Genomic DNA, 22,198 nt, shown 5'->3' on the forward strand with positions numbered 1-22,198 from the left:
CTAGGTTCACGAAACGGTCGTCCATAAAATGCATTGCTGTTCTGTTGTAAGTCATCTTAAAGATTCCTAAATGCATCTACTTTCGGAAGGCCAAATAAAGTGCTTTTGCTTTCGCCTAGAAACACACAGCGTCTCCCTGACATGACTGCTTCAACACTAACTGCAGTTACTGAAACCACGCCTTCTTTCTTTGCGTGTACATTTGGGCCTCATTATGCAAATATTTCCACATAGTGAGGTAGATATGTGGGGGCGTGTTAGAACGAGCCGTTTTAGGGGGGCGTGGCAGAATCTTAACTTTGATAAAGAATATCTCTTTGGTTTTGAGACTTTAGTCTTTGCAACTTCAGGGATCTTATCTATGCACAATCAGCTTGTAATACTCCAAAGAGAAAGGAAAACTTGAAATCGCATCATATGACCCCTTTAACTAAGTCACTAAAAAGTGTAACACTCATTCGTTGCATTTAGCCTAGTTAATTTATGACGTATTATATATATATATCAGTTGTGTTGAAAATCAATTCATCAATCGACATCAATACAACTGCATTTCTTTCCAAAAATATTTCCTCTCGAAAACGGACTCGTAAAATTCCTAATTGTCTTCGTTTCGGTTTTGCTCTTTTACAACCAACACGGATTAATAATCACAAGACACGTTTGTTTAAAACAAGAAAATGAAGAAAACAATTGAAACGGAAAGATCAAGCCAAAGTGTCGCAGTTCATCACTGAATGTAACGTTACGCGCAACGTTCAACTAACGTTGGATCGTCAACACAAGCCGGATGACATTTGCACGATCCCATTATCATCTTCTGATGCGGTTTGAGAATCATTCACGAATAACTTTACAACGCATGAATAAATGAAAGATGCAATACATTGCATTTTATTAAGAAGAGTAACAAATAATGGTTTAATCAAGTATGCATTTTGTTGCACGCTGTATCCGGGTATGCTGCTCATAAATGAACGTGATTATGTACCTTGCCGAAGTGTGCAGCCCAGTGTAGAGGAGTCCACCCGTAGAAAGAGTCCTCCACGGCCAGCTGCTCTGCGCCGCACTGGAGGAGCAGACACAGCGCGCCCACATCTCCATCTCTGCAGGCGCGGTGAAGAGGGAAGCGGACATTCAGCACCTCCTCGCTGGAAAACCCAGACTCCATTAGTGACATAGACATTAGTGCAATACACAAACCCTCGCGCTTATAAATACGTGGAAATAAAAATCGTCACAAAAATGGTGGACTTCTCGATGTCTGCTCTCGTTAAGCGCACCGCCCAAACAAAGCGCTTAAGAAGGCGAGGCGAGGCGAGACGCACATCGCACTTGCGCGCGGAACCAATCTTCACAAGAACATACAAACCCCAAAACGGATCAGTTGAGAATCAGGACTGGAGCTACGCATGACTGTACCCCAAATCCCGAAACGGATGACTTGAAACCGACACTGCGCATGCCTGGCTACTACACAATACACGCAGCACAAAACCAGAAACGGAGTCACGCATGCGCACAAGCTATATCTGAACGCGGCGTGGTGAAGAACATGTGAACAGTACCAAAACAAGAACGTCAGATGAGGAAGTATACATATTTAAAATATTCTTATATCTGACTCTATGCAACATGGTTATGATGTTCTCCTATTTTGGTGGAAAAAAGGGCGATTACATCTCTTACTATCTCTGGGATATTTAACTATTATTAGTGTTGGGCAGTAACTACTTACTAGTAAGACATTAACGTACAGTAATAATATTACTTTCCCTGGTTACTAGTTGTGTATTTAAATGCAAGTAATAATATTACAGTTACAATCCAAAAAAAGGGTAATTTTGTCACAATTGCTAATGATTTAAAATTCAATCATTAAAATCAAATTCAATCAACTTCATATAGCGGCTGGAAATACAGCTATTATTTTAATTTCGTCGGGAGAAAGGATGACAAACATCCATGTCACATGCTAATTGTTTTGAGTAATGAGCCCAACATTGGCTATTATTATTACAATACCACAAAGGCTCTCCTATATTAAAACATACAAAGAACGTTTGAGCTATTAAGAATGAATACACTTTTCAGGGATTGTCATACTAAGCTGCTGTTGCAGATTGACTCATTTTGTATTATGTAAAGGTATTTGCATGCATTTTTTAACAAGTGTTTGGCAAAGGAGGTATGAAGTAAAAAAAGACGCTATTAAACAGTACGAAGATGAGTACTAACAGAAACTCTTTAAAAATGGAACACCTTTTGCAAGTTTCTTCCCCATTTGATTAAAAAAAATAAACCTCTTGCCAAACCACTAACCATCTCACCAACCCAAACCAAGTCCAGACACATTCATGTATTTACACAGAGTGAATAATACAAAACAAAAACAGTTATAAGTAAAAATTTCATGTTAGTTTAATACGTATGATAGCAAACTATATCTAAAAGTGACAGCCACTTTCAATTATTTGTATTTTGTCCCACATACTAAATAGGGATTGTGAGTTATTGACAGAAACTAAGGTGTTAAACAGCTTAATGCAAGGAGAACATCCACTATAAAGGTAGAGCATTTGTTCCAATACTTGAAAGTGAACATTTTCAAGCAGACCAATAAATAAATTGCAGCAAGTAGTAAGACAGCAATTCATTCATAAAGGGACAGTGTTATCTCTTGGTGGGTTATCAGATACAAATCTAAACACTCGCAAACATAACACACACATCTAAAGACATAGGTTTTAAAAAAAGTATGACGTTTCTAGAGGGCCACCACCACACACATGAAAGTGGAGAAGTAGTTGAAACTGTATTGCAGAACTACAAAGAGGCACTTTAAAATAAAAAGGAAAAAAGGTGCCCAACAATGTACTTCACTTTTATTTAATATGAGTAGCATTGCGACACAGACCTTTAGGCCCAATCCCAATTCTACCCCCAGTGTTGGGGAAAGTTACTTTTAAAAGTAATGCATTACAATATTGCGTTACTCCATAAAAAAGTAACTAATTACGTTACTTAGTTACTTTTTATGAAAAGTAACGCGTTAAGTTACTTTTGCGTTTCTTTTTAAATCTTTACAGGGCTTGCTTGTTTGTTTTTAAAATAAAAAAAGTTATATTTTTGGCAAATATAAAAGCCTTTTCACACCAAAAGTGAAATGAATAAGCCTCAGGCTGAAGGGAAAGTACATTTACGTCCGTACAGTAGAATGCAGAAGAAGAAATTTCAACACACTTCAGCAATAAAAAAAGACACAAATGTTTGTATAGAGTCATTTCTGCTTATTAGTACGGTTGAACTGGATCATCGAAGGTCAGAAGCAAAGACATTGGTTAATAGAATGGGATTAAATACATAAAGGATATTTGTGTTGTTTAACATTTAATTATTGCAGGTTTGCGTCATATTCTGAGTTGCATTATTTTTATTCATTTTGAGGAATACTGAATCTGTATTTTTTTTTCGTGAGTGAGATGAATTAATGCATATTCATATTTATTTTAGAACTACAGTAACATCTTCTGATTTCTCTCGACATGGGGACAGGAGAGCTGTCAATCAATACATTGGAAAAAAAAAAGTAACTTGCGTTACTTATTTGAAAAAGTAACTCTCTTGTAAATGAAAAAGTAATGCATTACTTTACTAGTTACTTGAAAAAAGTAATCGGATTACGTAACTCGCGTTACTTGTAATGCGTTACCCCCAACACTGTCTACCCCTTAGCCCTTCCCCTTTCCCCTATCTCTCCATTTTGCATGTTCACGTGAAGGGGTAGGGGTGTCTCCATTCTCTTTTGGTTGGAGGGGTAGGGGTAGGGCCAGACAGCCCTTCAAACGAAGATTTTTAGGGACCACACTTCAAACGAAGGGGTATGAATTACCTCAGCGTAAACCGGCTTCAGCGGCAACATGGCTGCCCGAGCGAACAAAAAGACACATAAATGTAAGCATTTTTGGCATTAATAAAGATTTTAACGAAAAGTAATCATTCGTTTTATGTTACATTCAATCGTGAGTTCATATTTACGGTCATGTTACTCAAACAAATGTTTGCAAAAAATCGCTAATATTTGCTAAATAACATCATATCATTATAGACTGCACGATAGTGCCACAACATATGTTCATGTCTGATCAGGGCGATAACCACCATAGACATTGAGGGGGGCTAGTCCCCCCAATAATTAGAAATCGCTAAACCCTTTTCTCAAATATTATCAATTCGAGAGAGAGAGATATGAAAGTTGTGTGTGTGCACGTCTGTGCGTTTCTCTTTTTAGAGTGAGTTTACTTAAAAAACAGTGATTTTATCCTCTTGTTGCTGGAAAATATAATGTAGCGATTCAGTATTTAAACTGTTATTAATAAAAGTCGTGGGGCAGCGTTGACAAGGTTCTTTGCGCCTGGATGTGTGAGCTGCGCGATATCTTATGTGTGTGTGTGTGTGTGTGTGTGTGTGCGTGTAAGTAAGCAGCGCATTAATACAGAACGGTAATTAAAGGCTCTAATGCACACCAGCACACCAGTATAGGTGTGTGTATTGTAGGTGCTAGACGACGTGTGACGGCATAGTAGTGGTGTCCCAATTCTTAGGGGAACATTTTCACCCCTACCCCTTGACACTCTGTTTCAAGAGACAAGGGGAAGGGGTAGGCGGAGGGGTAGGGGAAGGGGAAGGGGAAGGGGAAGGGGAAGGGGTATAAAATAGAATTGGGATTGGGCCTTAGTCTTAATAATGACCATGAAACATAATGGATACACATGTAGTTTAGCTTTCAAACAACTTCTTGAAAGCACAGCTTATCTCCTGGATCATGTCAGAGGTGGTGGTAGACCTGCTGTGTTTGTGGAAGGCCTGGCGATTACATTGCCTTGTCAGAGAAGTAGCACCGAATGCAGCTACCAGTGAAGGATTCATGCTGGAAAAAAGGAACATTTACTATTAATCTGAAAGTGATGTGCAATGACACATTAAATAACTACTGATAATGGAGCCACTTACCCTTTAGTTGCATCTGGAGGTGAGCTGAACGCCCAATGGGCAAAGACTCCTAAGGAACCCGAGAGCAGATCTCCCTGTCCTCCACACCGCCGCCCACTGCCCTCTTGAGTACAGGTCAGCACTGAGAGCAGATAGACAAGCAATATGTTAGAGACAGAAAACTGTGCACCGGAACCTTATGAAGTCTGAATGTTTGGAGAACATCACTAACTGTTCTTTCCGTCAGTAATAATGTCCTCCTCCCCCTTCAAAACCAAGGTAAGGTGGCCCATGGCGATGGCGAGTTGCTGAGCACTTCTCTTGTGGTCGGTGCGGTCCAGAGGTTCATGATGCTGAAATCAAAGTTTGATTTAGCATGTATACTTCAATTGTATGTATTAGGTGTCTGTTAAGGTTTTTGTAATTGTTTTGATTTTTTAAAACGGCAAAACAAGGAATTTTCTAGGACAGTGGTTCTCAACTTTTTTTTGACTCCAAGGCCACCCTTTATCCAAGACAATATTCAAAATGTTGAACATCATCTTTTTGTTTTTTGGAATTTTAATTAAAATTTCTTAATACAAGTACATTGAAATAATTTTAAGGTTGCAAAATTCCGGAAATGTTTAAAGTTGAAAACTTTACAAGGGAATCATCGGGTATATATGGAAATGAACAGGAATATATAGGAATGCATGGAAATAAACTGGAAACTGCAAAATTACAGATTAGGGAACTAATCTAACATGTACTGTAGTAAAAAAAAGCAGCATAGCCTTGGTTAAAATGACCAGATTTAATGCAAATTCAGTTGAACTTCTACCCTGCACATTCCTCACATAAACAAATAATTTCTAGAATCTGCACACTACAGCAGGACTACTGAAGTCAAAACTCAAGTAAGTTTTGATGATAGTACTAAAGTAAATATATTTGATCTATTAAAGTTTAACTAACAAATTCTAAATCAAACAGCAGCTAACTAGCCAGAAAATGAGATGTGCTAAACCTAGTTCAACTGTAACGCTGTTTCTTCTGCTAGCCAGTTTTCTGTTATCATACAAGAACATAAGGTGTGTCCCAAATCGCGCACTTATGCACTATTCTATGGTGTTCTGTAGTATAAATAGTGTGTTCACACTGGAAATTCCAAAAAGAAAAAGTGCACTTTAAATACCCGGATGATGCACTTAACCAAAAAACGAAGTGTGGAATGTTGGACACTTTATGCACTCAACTGTCGCAGCTTTAACCAAGTAGCGAAGGGGGAGGGGCTATCACACTCTGATTATTAATTACATAATGACCTTAAATAATTCATACACTACATGGTTGATTACATAAAAGTGCACAAAGTGTATAAGTGCATAGTGTATAGTGCATCATTTGGGATGCAGTTGTAGGTTATAGTTTGATTTGGCATGCTGAAATGTTGAGTGTTCCTCTGTATATCTAGCCTACTTTTATTAATGTTAATATTATTAATTGCCCAGCATCAATTGTAAACATTTTTACCATTCCAGCTAACTATTTATATATCTGTGCATGGCATTTCATTGGTGTTTTTTTACAAGCTTTTCTTCTAATCTTATTCTACAGAACAATACCACGTGCACCAACTTTTTAAAGGGATTTTTTTATATTTCTGTTTGTATATTATACAGTTTGTAAGATTAATTCTTTTTAATTCCTGTAAATTCCAACTTGGAAAATTTGCAAAATTCTCCAACTTAAAGGGGTCCTATTATGCTCGTTTACAAAGTCTTGTTTTGGGGGTGTACTAGAACAGGCTCTCATACTAGGTTATTCGAAAAACATTATTTTTCCACATATTTTACATTATTACAACACCTCCCTCCCCAGTCTGGCATGAACGGCTCGAATAGTTCCTGTATCAAATGAAGGCCTGCCTTCTGAAATACGAAATGTGCTGTGATTGGTTAGCTGGGCCAGTGTGTGTTGTGATTGGTTAGCTGGGTCAGTGTGTGCTGTGATTGGTTAGCTGGGTCAGTGTGTGCTGTGATTGGTTAGCTGGGCCAGTGTGTGCTGTGATTGGTTAGCTGGGCCAGTGTGTGCTGTGGTTGGTTAGCTGGGCCAGTGTGTGTTGTGATTGGCAGCACTCGGCGCCTGGTCGGGAAGTGTCATGCCCCTTACCATAGCCGCCTGCGAGCTTCAGTGTTAATATTGCATCAAAATCAATTCATTTTGAACTCGATTTAAACCCGGATGATTGTAACCACTAAGTTCGTCTGCCTTGGGAAAGCTAGCGTGTCTCCGACATAGTGATAACACTCTCCAACCCCAATTAAACACACCTGAACCAGTTAATCAAGGCTTTCAGACTCACTAAGAACTTCCAGCAGTTGGAGATGGCTAGAGTTAAACTCTGCAGGACATTGGTCCTCCAGGAACAGGACTGAACACCCCTGGTGTAGAAAGTGCATAACAGTGAAACAGGCCCAGTTCTACGGGGTTACTAGAGGTGATAAGCACCCTCAACTGAAACTGTAATAACAGCACATCTGGAGAGCAATGCATATTTGCAGTGTTGATAAAGTAGACTTGAGCAACTGATCTCTGAATAGTTGAATAGTAAAAACTGAATAGTTTTTATGCTGCTAAGAGGACCAACAGTCATGTACATGTGATGTACACAATGCCTACAAAATGCCAGGAGTGACAGCAGCATTTAAATGTGGGATCACTTCTGAAGTTTCAGTGATTGACATAATGGTAACAATAGCAATGGTTAGGATAAAGTCAAAATAGATGTGTATTAATTAACATAAAATTACACTAAGAAATTAATAGAAAAACATTTATATTGTGGTTTTATATTGTGTCAACTGTGTATTATGAGTCAGCAACTCATTTATGCCCTCCAGAGTATTTTAGAAATGCTGTTGTGTAAAAATAATGACTTGCAAAACGTATAATCCCTTGAGTGTATCTTGTTATTCTTGTTAAGGTGGTGCTTAGGAGCTGTTCCTTAGGTTCATTACATCTACACTTTACTAAAGCACCCTCACTAATTTCAGAAGCACCTCTTGTTATCTGATTCTGGAACCAGGCATGCAGTGAAAGCAATGTTGTAAAAACAAAGGCTCAGTTTATGCATGGTAATATCATCTATGTCAGGTGATCTGATCACAAGTGAGCATATGAGACACATTTGAGCTGCATACAATACCAGGCAAAGTATCGTTATAGTCTGATAAGATGAGATGAATGTCAATACCAGATGTAAAAAGAGCCTTCAATATTACATACAAAAGAAACCTGCTCAGCTACATAGACATTATATTACTACATTCAAAACTCACCATGGCCTCATACAGACGGGTAAACTCCATAAAGTTGGGTGTGAGGATTCCTCTCTGATATCCCTGAATGACTGAGGGTTCTTTTGCGACTAACCAAAGCCCATCCTGTAAAGAAACACAAATGTGAATGTGCAATGCATACATGCATAAAGTGAGTATTTTATCCAGCAAATCCCTAGCCTGCTAATTCAGAAAAACATTGATGTTGGTTCAAGATCATGCTTTTACATCATTTCAGACAATATGCAACACATCACTAATACCATAATATATAAAAAGCCATTTCTGAGCTCACAGCATCAATGATGATTGGTATTCCTCTGAGTTTTGACCTCTCAATAATCTATCATCACAATTAAAAGAACCAAAGACTTAAACTACTTCAGTCTGTGTGCATTGAACGTGGACACACCTACTTATTTTCCACATTTTACAAAAACAAAAGTCAATAAAACTGTAAAATAACAAACTGAGACATGACAAATGTTGTGCAGTGATCAACTTACAAAATTATTATAACGGTCTACAAAACTTTGCAACAAATGATTTAAGTATTTAAGCATAAGCCTTTTAAAACAAGAGCTTTATCAAAGTTTGTGGTTGGTACTATGAAAGGGAATCAGATAGAATTTACCTTTTTAAAAAGAAAAGATATTAATGCTATGTGTTTCATATTAACAACTAAATTGCCACACAAATGTCATAAGACTTTTTTTATGGTATCATTTCTCTTGCCTTAGCATTCTTCAGAAGCATATCCTCCCTCCCCAGACCTGGTCCCACAACCAGACTGTGAAGCCTGGGCAGCCATTTCTCGATCTCCTCCACAGCATTGGGACTGTCTCTGGAGAAACAGCACCATCATGCTCAAATCTCGCTCGACATGACAATAAACCAAATGCGATTCAGCTGGCAAAAAGGATTGAATCAAATATCCCTGGAGATCCATAACAAATTACTTGTCAGAAACTCTTCTGTTGGCCACCAGAGATATTTCATAAAATTCACTTGCAATCAAGGATTATGTCTAAAAAGAGTTCCTGCTTACAGCACTGGATGGACAATGAGTTCAGGACTGTAGGACTTGATGACTGGAGCTGCATCTTTGGTGCAGAACACATGAGACAGATCGGCTCCCTGGAAAACAGGCAGGATGACTAGAAGGTAATAGACTGACATATCTGCCAATATTTCAGCATTTGAGCATATTTCAGCTCCCATTTTGCCAGCTCAAAAGGTCAATGCACATTTCTTTATTTATTTTTTCAATTTTATGCAAATACACTGTTCAAAATGTTGGGCTCCGTAAGGTTTTTGGCTGCATTTATTTGATGAAAAATACAGTAAAAAGTTATATTGTAAAATATTAATACAATTTAGCACACCCAAAATTGAAAATTCTGTAATTAATTACTCACCCTCATGTCGTTCCAAACCCGCAAGACCTTTGTTCATCTTCAGAACACAAATTAAGATATTTTTGATGGAATCTGAGTCTGAGAGCTTTCTGACCCTGCATAGACAGCAACGCAACTGTAATGTTCCCAGGTCCAGAAACGTACATCGGTAAAATAGTCCATGTGACGTCAGTTTTGAACTTCAATTTTGCGAAAATACTTTTTGTAAGCAAAAAAACAAAAATAACAACTTTATTCAACAATGCTTCTCTCACGAGTTACTATCTTCCGTCATTTTGGAGACTAATGTTAAAACAAAGGTCTTATGTGTTTACAACGAAATGAGGGTGAGTAATTAATGACAAAATTTTAATTTTGGAGTGAACTAACCCTTTAAAATGAATACAAAATGAATACTGTGATGGCCATTTCTCCAATCTTCAGTGTCACATGATCCTTCAGAAATCATTTTAATATGTTGATGTGGTGCTCAAGAAACATTTATTATTACCAATGCTAAAAACATAATATTAATGCTGCATAATATATTTGAGGATACATTTTTTGTTCATGATCTTTGATAAATATGAGTCAAAATCCACTCATGGATCATTAAGACAATTCACTCTGTGTATCTCGCTAAACTATGAAAAGACAAAATGCAGATGAGAAAAAAAAAAATGGACTGAATTTTTAACAGAATACTTACAACTTTTAAAGCCGAGATCGCTGCAAAGAAAGGTGCTCCTGTGTACCTAGCAAGAACAGTGCAAAAATGTAAGTTTCACCAAGCAAATTCACATACAGACAGAATAAACAGTAACACCTAATAAAATGCTGTTGTGGCAGAGCATGCCTTGATGGTATGTGGTTGAAAGTGAAAAAGCTCTAGAAAGTACACAGTCTAAACAGAACAGCTCCGAAAAAGAGGAAATATATGAAAAATGCCCTATAATTTTGTATTTATTCCCCTGGTCACACTTTACATTAGATAGCCTTATACTTAACCATTTGAAACAATATACTTATGTACATACATGTCGGTGCATTGGAATTATATTTGAGGTACTTTTCACATTTATAGTCCACTGTTAACTTTACCCACAACTATAACCCGAACCCTTTTCCCAAACTTTAACCCATATAATCCTAACTATACCCTAAAAGTATTAACAAAAAAAGTGGAACATTTTCAGAACAACACATAGTTACACAGTAAATCATAGTCTTTGTGTTTTTTTGTTAAAACAAAAAAGTCTTAGTATTTAATGTTAGTACATAGTAGTTAAGGCTACCTAATAGAAAGTCTGATCATTTTCCCCAAATATCTTTTTTAAAAAGGTTTAATCCGATTAGTCGGCCATGCATGTGCAGAACCCACTGAAGCTTCACCACAGCTGCTTATAGTAATTTAGTAAGTGTATAGCCCTGAGAAAGATCTGTGCAGCACTTACTCTTGACATCCCCCAATGATTCCAATGCGTCCGTCCTGACCCTTGTGTTTTTTGGACGTAAGTGGAGGAATTGTGTTTCTTAAAAGAGGAATGACATTGTCCATTGCTGCCGTTCCCAGAGAGAAAGAGCGCTCTATGACTGAGACAAGAATATAGTAACAATAATTAAATGCATCCCAAACCAGACCAGCTTACTTCAGTTCCATGCATTGGGATTAGACTAGTAATTTTAAAAGGTTTGTACTTATACAAAAAAAAAAAAAAAAAAAAACGGTTTCAACCAAAATGAAAATTGTCATCATTTTCACATAATTTATACTTATATCAATTCAAATTTTGTGAAGAGAGAATATTTTTTTAAAATCTTTTCAGTTCTTTTCCATCCAACAGTTCATAGTTAGAAAATCTGTGAAGCTCCATAAGGCCCAAAAGAATGATAAGCCCATATAACTTGAGCTCTATATCGGAGAGCCATTTGAAGCCATTTGAGCTTGAAATTCAGGCTTTTCTTCACCAAAAATCTGTCTCTTTGCTGTAGCTCCGAATTCTCACTCTGTTCTCATACATTCTCAAGTCTGAATGTAAACACAAACTGTATTTCAGAGCTTAAGCACTAGGGAGGATTATCAGTGAATAATGACTAAAATATTAGTTTATTCCACATAAAGCTATAACTTTGCTTTATAAGATTTGGAATATGTCTGTACGGACCCATTTTATGGTTTTGGAGCCTTTTCGGTCACGATATAGCATCGTCATTGTATGTAAAATAGATCAGTGTACATTGAGTTCATTCCCTTTTCAATGTAATATTAAGAGGAGGAAAAAGTAGAAAACAATGCCTTCTTCATTTATTAAAAAATAACGGACTTGATTTTTCATTATGTGAAGAGGTCGAATATGCATAAATACCTTGAATATTCAGGTAATACTAGGTCAAAGCATTTCTTAGTCCAGTTGTTTGATGAGAGAAAGAGACAAAATGTAGTTGCAATAAACACTTGAAAAATCTGTACAACTACAGCAGTGTGTGATTAATATTCTGTTGATGGAGCACACTCATCTTTGGTTGACCAATCAGCGGAAAGGGGGCGTGTCATGCCTGGACACATATCGAAATCTAATAATCAAGATGCGTATCTACATTTTTCTGCTTTAAATATTTAATAAAGAAACTTTCCTGCAGCTGAAACAGTAGAGTGTGGTGCTAGCAATGCCAAGGTCCTGGGTTTGATTCTCAGAGATTCCCAAGCGCTAGTAAAAATGTAAAGGTGTTCTTCAAATGCGATTTGAGTCATTTTGGATAAAAACGTCTGCCCAATGCATACATATAAATCAAAAAACGAATGAACCCAATGTACAAGGACCAAAATACCTACTTCAAAATTCTTTCAAATCGCTCTGTGTTCAACCAAAATAATGATAATAATAATAATAACACCAGAATTTCCATATTTGGGAGATCTATTCTTTTTCATGGGACTTTAGCAGTAAAACATTGTGTTTATCGCCGCTTTATGACTGTGTAACAAATGGCAATTCAAAATAAATGGCAACTCTACACGAACATTGAGCGTCACCCTCTTCCATGAGCAGACCTGGGCCAGCTGGTTGGCTGTGGCTGGCAAACTCGGTCAAGGCAGGCGGATGGTTACCATTCCCAAAAGGGGGGCGCGTGGGGGGTACGGCGGGCTTAGTCTGAGGGATACAAGAGGGCTGCGGAGTGGCCTGCGGTGCAGGAGAGGGTGCGCGAATGCCAGCGAAAATCTGGCCCAACATCTGTAGCATCTGCAACTCTCTGGAATGTTCCTCCTCCCTGCGTTTATCCTCGGCCTGAAGACGCTGCTCCTCGAGCCTGTAGAAGTTGTCTTCTGCTTCCATGCTCTGCTCCAAGAACTTCTCCATCAGCTTCTCCAGCGACATGTTCGCGAAGCGCTTCTTGCTTCTCCGTGGCCTGCTGGACGTGGCTGCCGGCGAGTTGGTCTTCGTCAGGCTGCTCTGTTTGGTTGGATACGAACCTTTAAGAGAAGAACGCACAAATATTAACACGCACACACACACACACATACATACATACAAGAAACCAGACCGATTAGGCTAAAGATGGCAGATCATTGCTTTCTGACGGATCGGAATAAGTTGACATACTCATGCCTCCCACTGTCACCGGAATGGGGCAGGATGGGTACTCAGTTTTGACCGGATGCTCCATAAAGGAGCATTCACCACTGCCATCCATGTGAGCCTCCTGCAAGAGTTCAGTACTCTCAGCATCTTCATCCATCGTTTCATCTCCCCCAACAGCGACACTATCAATATCCTGGCTCTCTACTAAGGACCGATTGCTCAATATCCTCTCCATCTCGTCGTAGAACTTGCACATCTTGTGGTCAGTATCCAGTCAGATCATAGGAACAAAGTTCAAGATTTAATTCTGAGTATAGCTCTGTGTTACACGACTTCCCGCGATCAGACTTGTCCTCTATAATCATCAGACTTCCGCTGACGCTCTGCTATGCGTGGTGACATAAGCGGCATCCAGTCCATATTTGACATGAAATAGACCCAGGCCAATGCTACTCACTGAAGCGAAGACTGGTTACAACGCTATTAGAAAAGGCAATATTAGCGATATTTATTTAGCCCCGCCTTTCCTGTTTACTTCCTGTGACGTTGGCACTCAAGTTAAAGTTGCCCCGCCCACCACCGTTGGCTAAGAACTCTGATTCATTTCTGCGAATCGGTTCTTTTGAACAGTTCACTTCAAAGAACAGGTTACTAAAGTGATTCAGTGATTTCTTACAGCCATCACCTCATTATATGATCTCGGACATCTCAGCTTGCTTTTAAATGTTCAAATAAACCTTTTAAAATATACGTTTTATTAATACGCATATTTATTGTATTCTTGCGTGTCCCAGTTGCAGTCATTATTCAACTGATAAATAAATAAATAAAAAGTCATAACTATAATATTTACATTCAACAATAATACAATTCATTTAAAAAAAAAACGACGTTCTGTTGGCTTTTGGCTCAGAAATCGCTCGGAGGGATTAAGTCCTTGACCGAATCTTTAGAAAAGATTTGACTCGAAAGAACGATTCATTGACGAATCGGACAGCAGCGCTGCTGTTAAACCTGACTGGAAACTTCTGGAGTTATAACATCGGCGTCGTGTCCAACTGTATCAGGGAACAATTGCTATTGAGTTTTCTAACACACACACACACACACACACACACGAATGGGGTTTATTTCGACAAACTTTGTACGGAGCCCGTCAGACTGGAGGTAATCATGCATTTAATAATGTAAAAAGGATGTCCTTTCTCAGTCATTTCCTGTGAAATGTTATTCCGTTCAGATGACAGATGACCCCGTGTAGAGCTGTTTGCTGTCTCTACAGGCAAAAAGTCACATGCTTGTGTGCAAGTCAGATGAGTATGTGTTGAATCTGTGCGTGGGTGTGTGGAAACTGAAGGTTTTACTGGTCACTCACACAGTTGTTTCTCAGGGGTGGGGGTCTAGGAGGGATATTCACAGGTAAATTAAGATGTTATGAAACTTTTTGTTCTCAATTTCGAATGTGATCCTCTTTGGGTTTAGTGGAAAAACCTGAATTACCAAGAAAGAAGTACTGAGCATGCAGTGTCATCATATGAGCAAAGTGACATGTCAAAGTTCCATACATTTTTTGTTAGTTCATTTTCATTTTCATGTTCCACTATGTCTTTAACCCTATAAAGCACACTGTATTACATTTCTAAGGCCCTTATAAATTATCAACATGATCAAAACTTCTACATGCCTTCTGCCCTCGGACTAGTATAATCTTAAAATTCCCCCTTCAGGTCATAATACACACGCCTTTTTGCTGTGAAATCTCTAATTAATTTTATAATGTTAGAATATTGTTAATGTTTATATTGTTATTAATCTTTCAAGATGAACATTTTCTGGACTGAAGAAATGTAGGTTTACTTGATTATACAGTACATATTTTTTTAGGAAAATAATATTGTGTGTAAATATAATGTTTGTGGGTAGTTGACAAATAGGCAGTAAAAAAAGCTTTTTTTGTAAAACACCATTTTTGAAGAAGAAATACATATATTTATGTAGTGTGAATTCTGATGTTTGAGAAAATATAAAGGGTCACTTCATCTTCGTCAAATCTGTCACTGTTTTTTTTTATTTTTTTTTATTTTTACTGAACTGTACAGTAAATTTGTCCTATGGTGTGACATAGCAAAACATTTAATAATATACAAATAGCATGAGAGAGAGTAATCTTAATTGTAAGACACTAATTTACATATAGTGTTATTTATTTCATATGAAATTATGAATAACATAATTTTTTTCATTTTCAAGACAAACTTTGGCCACAAGACAAACTTTGCTGTCATCCATTCAAAACTGCAGAAAATTATACCATTTTAAGATGAATGATGATTATATCTCCCCTACTGCAATACTCAACTGTTTTTTAAAGATATTTAGAGATTAAAAAAAACTAATCTGTGGTTCTTTTATGTGTGTCACACATTACGTCACACTAAAGGACCGAAATGGTAGTTATTCCTTTAAAGAGAAGGTGAGAAGTATTACAGTATTAAGTATTTCTATTTAACTTTGAACATGTGAAAGGAGAAAGAAAGTTTAATTTTAATACAAACAATATCAACATGTTTTTTTTTAAACAAAACAAAATAATTTTCATCAACAAAATTCAGTCACTTAGTCAGTCAGTATGTTACTGAAACCCTTCTAGAGCCTCCGCGCTGCATGTGCGGCACAGCTAAATATGATTGATATTCAAACTATATTCTTATTAGGGCTGCACGATTAATCGAATGCGATTGTCATGCGCATTTTGTTAGTAAAGCCGGTTCTGTAATCAGCAGGAAATCATCATCACGTGCTTTCAGATGGAGCAGCATTTACTACACAGAGCCGTAGTTCACTGACAAGTTACGCAAATTCTGAAATCGAAGAAATCGTTTGCGATTACGACAGCTGTTTGCATGGCTTGTCAGTGAACTACGGCTCTGTGAAGTAAATGCTGCTCCATCTGAAAGCATGTGAAAATACCACATTTAATAACATATTGTTACTCCAAACTCACTTCATAACGTCAGTCGAGTGTTTGAAATAAATCCTTCTGTGAGATGATGTGGCTTCTTACACAGAATAAGGCACGCAACATATTTCATAGTATTTAGTATTTTAATGAAAATTATAATAATAAGAACTCCGATAAACCGTATATTGCCGTAGTCGTGTGTTTATTAGTCACATTGAATCAGTGAAAGCAGTTGAATCTTCTGTTTATTCAGCTGCAGCGCTAGGCATTTTCTGGGTTTCTTCTGCGAGGCGTATTTGGAGTTTCAGCGCGAGAGCGCCCTCTGGCCTTTGGATGGAGATTTACTGCTGATCACAGAACCGTGCTGTCGAATCGCGATCTCGATTCCATTTCGATTTATCGTGCAGCCCTAATTCTTATTATATTATATAATTTTTTTAAGTATATGGCTGCTCTTTTTTAAAGAGAGAGTTCACCCAAAATGAAAATTCTGTCATTAATTACTCAGCCTCATGTCGTTCCAAGACCACAAATTAAGATATTTTTGATGAAATCCGAGAGCTTTCTTACCCTGCATAGACAGCAACTGAAATGTTCCCAGACCCAGAAACGTAGTAAGGATATCGTTAAAATAATCCATGTGACGTCAGTGGTTCAACTGTAATTTTAGTTTTAATACTTTTTGTGCACAAAGAAAACAAAAAATAAACAAACAAGAATTTATATATATATATATATATATATATATATTCATATTTTGTCTAAAGGATTAGTAAATAAGTAACTCAATAAAACTTGATTTTTCTGGCTTTCTTGTCAGGCTTTAGACAACGTGTAAATTCTCTGCATGTAAAATAACTTCATGCAAAAGAGATGCACTCAGACTGAGATGAGGCTGAAATGATCAGAGATTTTTAGTCAGTCATTTGTAATGTTTGAATTCTTCAGAAAGATCTGCAGAGCAGCAGGTGCTATCATTAGTTCATCTGGTGATGTGTAGTGTAGTGTAGTAGCTCACCATGTCTGAGTGGCTGTTGTTGGTGTTCCTGTAGCTCAGACAGTACAGCATGCTGCTAGCAACACAAGTTTGTGGGTTTGAATCACAGGGAATTCATGAAAGATAAAATGTATGCCTTGAATATGTTATAATACCTTTGGATAAAAGCATCTGCGAAATGTATTTATCTTTCTGACGTCACAAAGTCTCAAACAAACCACTTTTTAGTTTCACTGTTGAAGGAGTTTTGAGTTGCTAAAGTTACATTGTTAATTTGTTTATGTGCAATGAAGATTTTAATGTCAGTGGGTAGGCCTGTCGCAATAATCAATATATCGACTTATCGCGCAATATATGTACATGACTTCAATAATTTTTGGTGACGCAATATATCGCCAATTATATTTACTTAAAAATGAATGTCACCATGGTTTTTTACATTCCACTTGCGCCTGTACCTTTTGCAGCTTCTCGTACGTAAGGTGGTGTAGTTGGTGCAAATTTTTAAAATGCTTCTACAAAAAAAAAAAAAGTTTCATCTGCAGATATGGCCTTGCTTAGTGATCTGTGCCTTTGTGCACACAGACATCTGACTGCTAAGTAGTGACTGTGTTTTTCAGCAATAGTGTGCACCCTTCATTTACAGAGAAAAGAAGGTCAGGGAAAAATCTTTCAAAGAAGTTATTTGTGCATTTGTGTTTTTTTGTTCTTGTTACCTTGCACTTTTTGTTAGAAAATATTTACTATTTTTTTCAAGTTTTTTAAGGTATCTAATATTTTGATACTTCATTTCCATGATCTAAATATTCTTAAAAATGAAAAGTTTGTCATTTGGAAATGTGTAGGCCTTCTTGCATTCTTATGCGGTTACATTCTGATTATATATTCAGTGGCATAAAATGGTCTTAAAATGACAATATCGCTTATCGCAATTATTTCTGGGGCAATAGATCGCACAACAAAAAGTTGTTATCGTGACAGGCCTATTAGTGGGTAATGTAAACCGAATTCCTTAATTTGATCCCTTTAATTGTATGCAAGTATTGTAAAATTAAAATGAGCCTTTAAGTACTCATTTTTATGAGGCACAAATAGGGCTGGACGGTATGGCCAAAATTTATATCACCATATATTTCTTAATTTCGGTCGATACGATATAATTCCGATATCGATATGAACACTATTAAAAAAGCCTCACAAAAACGGCCAAGAACGGCCACAACAGATGTCTGTACCTACAAACTTATGAAAAATTAATTTGCCAAGTCTATGAAACCTACTCCTACAAAACTATATAATATTTTAGGAAAAAAATGACGCAAATAAATAAATGTTCACCTTTTATTGGTATTTAGCCTTCATACAAACAAGAAATGTGAAATCACTGTCAAATAAATCTCAGACTCTCAATGAAGAGAGCTGTGTTTCTCTCTCACCCTTCAAACACAGACAGCAGAAGCCAAGTTAGTTGAAGACCACTACATATTTCTACAACAATGAACTCTTGTATTTCTGCTGTTACAGCTCTCAGTATCATGACCAACAACCTTTGGCTTTCTTTTTAAAGGAGAAAGTGAAAGAAGGTTTGTTTTCAGTATTTAACTCTTTCTTTCTTTCGTTTATTCAGTCAATTTGGCCTCTCAGAACTATTCAGGTTACTTGTGTTTAATTCTATTGAGTGAATCACCGTCAGCAGGGCTGTAGCAAGTACGGTAAAATTGAACTTTTCTCATTGAAGTAACCTTAGGGGAAGGGGAAGTCGTGGCATAACGGTTAGAGAGTCGGACTCGTAACCCAAAGGTTATCGAATCTCGTGCCGGCAGGGATTGTAGGTGGGGGGAGTGAATGTACAGCGCTCTCTCCCACCTTCAATACCACGACTGAGCTGCCCTTGAGGTCTAGTCACAATGCACAAATGTGCACTTAATGCACAAAATATTGTACAGTCAGCAGGTTTTGCTAATGTTTACCAAGTTTAGTCAAACTGAAACTAATATCCTGAAAACTGTTAGTGTGCGTGTATACAGTGGTGGCCAAAATTGTTAGAACACTTGGCATGTTTAAGAGGTTTCAGTTGTTTTTGTTGAATTGGCCATTACAATACCCATAAAACGAAGTATTGCCAGAAGCACCTGTGACGGAAGGAATCTGCTGGAACGCTGAAAATGATGGACTGGCCACCTCACTGTTACTTGATCACTGGACAGATCTATTGTACATTCAAAGGAAAGCCTTTGGCTTGAGCTGCAGAAGGCATGGAATAACATTAGTGTTGAAGTTCTCAGGAAATATATTGACACTATGCCAGAGAGATGTGCTGTAATTGCTGCAATAGGTGGACATACCAAATATTAAAGTTAAAAGTGGATAAAAACAGTACGACTCGCTTCATCTTATATTTGTTGTGCTCAGAGCAACCATCTGTGTGTTTAATGAACATTTTGAAATGAAATCATGTTTTGGAGGCAATAAAAGGTCAATATTTTCAGTTCTGTCAGGTGTTCTAATAAAAAATGGCCACCACTGTATATGGGAACGAATCATATAGAAATGTATTTATTGGAAAATGAAACATTTGATCAAACTTTGAGAACTGCCTTAATCTTTTAAACAAGAGAGAAGTTCAAATCACCTGTCAGTTTCATCAAGTGAAGAACGAATTTATGCTCGCGTGCAGTATGTATTAGGTCTGTTATTATCTTTGACAGACAACATGTTGAAGCCGCTCAGGTCACCATTTTCTTCTCCTTCTCGGAAAGCAATGACGTAGTCAAAACATCCGGTAGTGGGGATTTTCAGAGATATGCGTGCACTCCCTGGACCTCAGCTGGCTTCTCATAAATACTAGCATGTTATTACGGATGTTTTTGTTTTTTGACAGACATTGATGTTGTATTCATGTTAAATTTATGTGGATTTGAAAACAGATGGATTGTAAGATAATTATTTATTTCTTAGCTGGCAAGTATTCAGTGAAGTGATTGATGCCCGTGAGTGTATGTAGATGTCTATAGTTCTAATATTCCAACTGACAGCCAGCCTAAGTTTTTGACAAACATAATAACATGCACGAGGGCTGTAAAACTGTATTAAAAAAAAAAGATGTTTTTGTATGATTTTGTCTTGGAAAAGTAACGTAGAAGCATTCAGTTTAAATAGAGCTCAAATAAAGTTCAAATTCTCCAAATCTACACTGAAATGCAGTACTGCATGACTGTGCTTTACACTCCTGCTTGTGTTTTCTGTTGTGTTCAGGTCGAGAGCAGTTTCATGGCCTGGGCTCTATGTACTGTCGTGGCGCGGCTGCAGTCATCCTCACCTATGACGTTACCAACTGGCAGAGCCTGGCTGAGCTGGAAAACCGCTTCCTGTCCCTGACCGACACTGCCAACACTGACTGCATATTTGCCATTGTGGGTAACAAAGCGGACCTTACCGACGCTCTCGCTCAAGAGCCACTCACAGAGAGCGAGCGAAGAGACGAACCCCAGCCTGTGGTCACGTGTCCAACTCCTCCGGCCACTCCGCTTCAGCACAAACAGGTCAGCAGAGAGGACGCCATGGCCCTGTACGGCCGCGTGCTTCGCTACAAAGGCCTGGAGGAGAAGGCCTGTCTGCCCGCCGAGAGGATGTGCTTTGAGACAAGCGCTAAAACGGGTTACAGTGTGGACGCTTTGTTTGAAACCCTCTTTGAGCTGGTTCTGCCCTCTATCCTGAAGAAAAGGAGCGAGGGAGAGAGTGCCACTGTGGACCTGGAGACGCCAATGGAGCCAAAAAGGACTAAAGCAGGATGTTGTGCCTAGAGCTGGACAAATATAGGAGACGTGAGAATTGTTGTCAATCCATGCCAAAGGCGGAATGGGTGAAAATCATACCTAAAACTAGAATTCATGTGAACTACTGCTATGTACTTATGTTTTTCCCAGAGCAGTATTAAAAAACTTTTGGGGGGAATTAAAAGATAGAAGCACTTGGTAATCATACAGAATAGCTGATTTTTAGTTTTTATTTTCTGTGATTTTTTTCTTCTTTGCATTAATGAAATGAAATGGACTCTTTTTTTATTATTATATCTGGTGTACATTATATTTTGTGGAAATCACATGAATATTTTCTGATACTGCCTCACTTATTCTAATTTGAGAAAAATAAAAATTCCTAAAGTTTGGAATAAATGGGTTAGTCTGTGTGGTTGGTGTGCAGTAGCTTTATTAAGTACACTACTGTTTAAGTTTTGGGATTCGTAACATTTTTTACATTTTAAACATATTGTATATAGTCTCTTATGAAAATAGTATTGCAATTTAAAATAACTGTTTTCAGTTTTAAAATATTTAAAGGGATAGTTCACCCAGAAATGAAAATTCTGTCAGTAATTACTCACCCTCATGTCGTTCCAAACCCGTAAGACCTTCGTTCATCTTCAGAACACAAATTAAGATATTTTTGATGGAATCTGAGAGCTCTCTGACCCTCCCATAGACAGCAAGGATATTGCCACGATCAACACACAGAAACGTAGCAAGGACATCGGTAAAATAGTCCATGTGACATCAGGGGTTCAATCGTAATTTTATGAAGCTACGAGAATACTTTTTGTGCGCAAAGAAAACAATAATAACAATTTATTCAGCAATTCTTCTCCCAGAGTTACCGTCATTTTGGAGAGTACCCCAGAACGCAATGAACGTAAACAGCGTTGTTTACGTGCAGTTGACAGCGCGCGCATGCTGAACGTAAACAACGCTGATTACGGTCTGTGGTACTCTGATGTCCTTGTTACGTTTCTGTGCGTTGATTGTGGTAATATCCTTGCAAAAATATCTTCATTTGTGTTCTGAAGATTAACAAAGGTTTTTAGAACGAAACGAGGGTGAGTAATTAATGACAGAATTTTCATTTTTGGGTGAACTAACTCTTTAAAGGTAATTTATTCCTGTGTGATC

General features: G+C 37.7%; 3 protein-coding genes across 6 annotated transcripts in view; 1 reads left to right on the forward strand and 2 right to left on the reverse strand.

The window, feature by feature from the left end:
* Window positions 1-1,756, reverse strand: part of LOC107557924 (ankyrin repeat domain-containing protein 10-like) — a 27,685-nt gene extending 25,929 nt beyond the window's left edge. For both annotated transcript variants that reach the window (XM_016241508.1, XM_016241507.1), the window contains exon 1: window positions 992-1,756. In XM_016241508.1, coding sequence (XP_016096994.1) covers window positions 992-1,186 — 195 coding nt within the window. In that variant the 5' untranslated portion in view covers window positions 1,187-1,756. The remainder of the gene's footprint in view (window positions 1-991) is intronic.
* Window positions 1,757-4,668: 2,912 nt separating this feature from the next.
* Window positions 4,669-13,552, reverse strand: LOC107557926 (ATP-dependent (S)-NAD(P)H-hydrate dehydratase). 3 transcript variants are annotated; one of them, XM_016241512.1, is made up of 11 exons: window positions 13,315-13,552; window positions 12,765-13,184; window positions 11,167-11,305; window positions 10,422-10,467; window positions 9,364-9,452; window positions 9,050-9,159; window positions 8,611-8,660; window positions 8,316-8,420; window positions 5,225-5,345; window positions 5,014-5,134; window positions 4,669-4,930 (listed from the first exon to the last, which is right to left on the reverse strand). In XM_016241512.1, the coding sequence occupies exons 1-11, from the start codon at window positions 13,547-13,549 to the stop codon at window positions 4,780-4,782; spliced, it is 1,587 nt and encodes a 528-aa protein (XP_016096998.1). In that variant the 5' UTR covers window positions 13,550-13,552; the 3' UTR covers window positions 4,669-4,779. The 3 variants fall into 3 exon arrangements, with proteins under 3 accessions (XP_016096998.1, XP_016096996.1, XP_016096995.1); XM_016241510.1 differs by having other exon boundaries at window positions 12,747-13,184; XM_016241509.1 differs by having other exon boundaries at window positions 12,735-13,184.
* A 6,626-nt stretch (window positions 13,553-20,178) lies between these two features.
* LOC107557919 (ras-related protein Rab-20-like) lies at window positions 20,179-21,304 on the forward strand. Its single transcript, XM_016241502.1, has one exon. It carries the CDS (start codon window positions 20,537-20,539, stop codon window positions 21,053-21,055), a length of 519 nt encoding a protein of 172 aa, XP_016096988.1. The 5' UTR covers window positions 20,179-20,536; the 3' UTR covers window positions 21,056-21,304.
* Window positions 21,305-22,198: the final 894 nt, after the last annotated feature.

This window comes from Sinocyclocheilus grahami, unplaced genomic scaffold (genome assembly GCF_001515645.1).
Source record: "Sinocyclocheilus grahami isolate Dianchi unplaced genomic scaffold, SAMN03320097.WGS_v1.1 scaffold624.1, whole genome shotgun sequence".
NCBI classification, from domain to species: domain Eukaryota; kingdom Metazoa; phylum Chordata; class Actinopteri; order Cypriniformes; family Cyprinidae; genus Sinocyclocheilus; species Sinocyclocheilus grahami.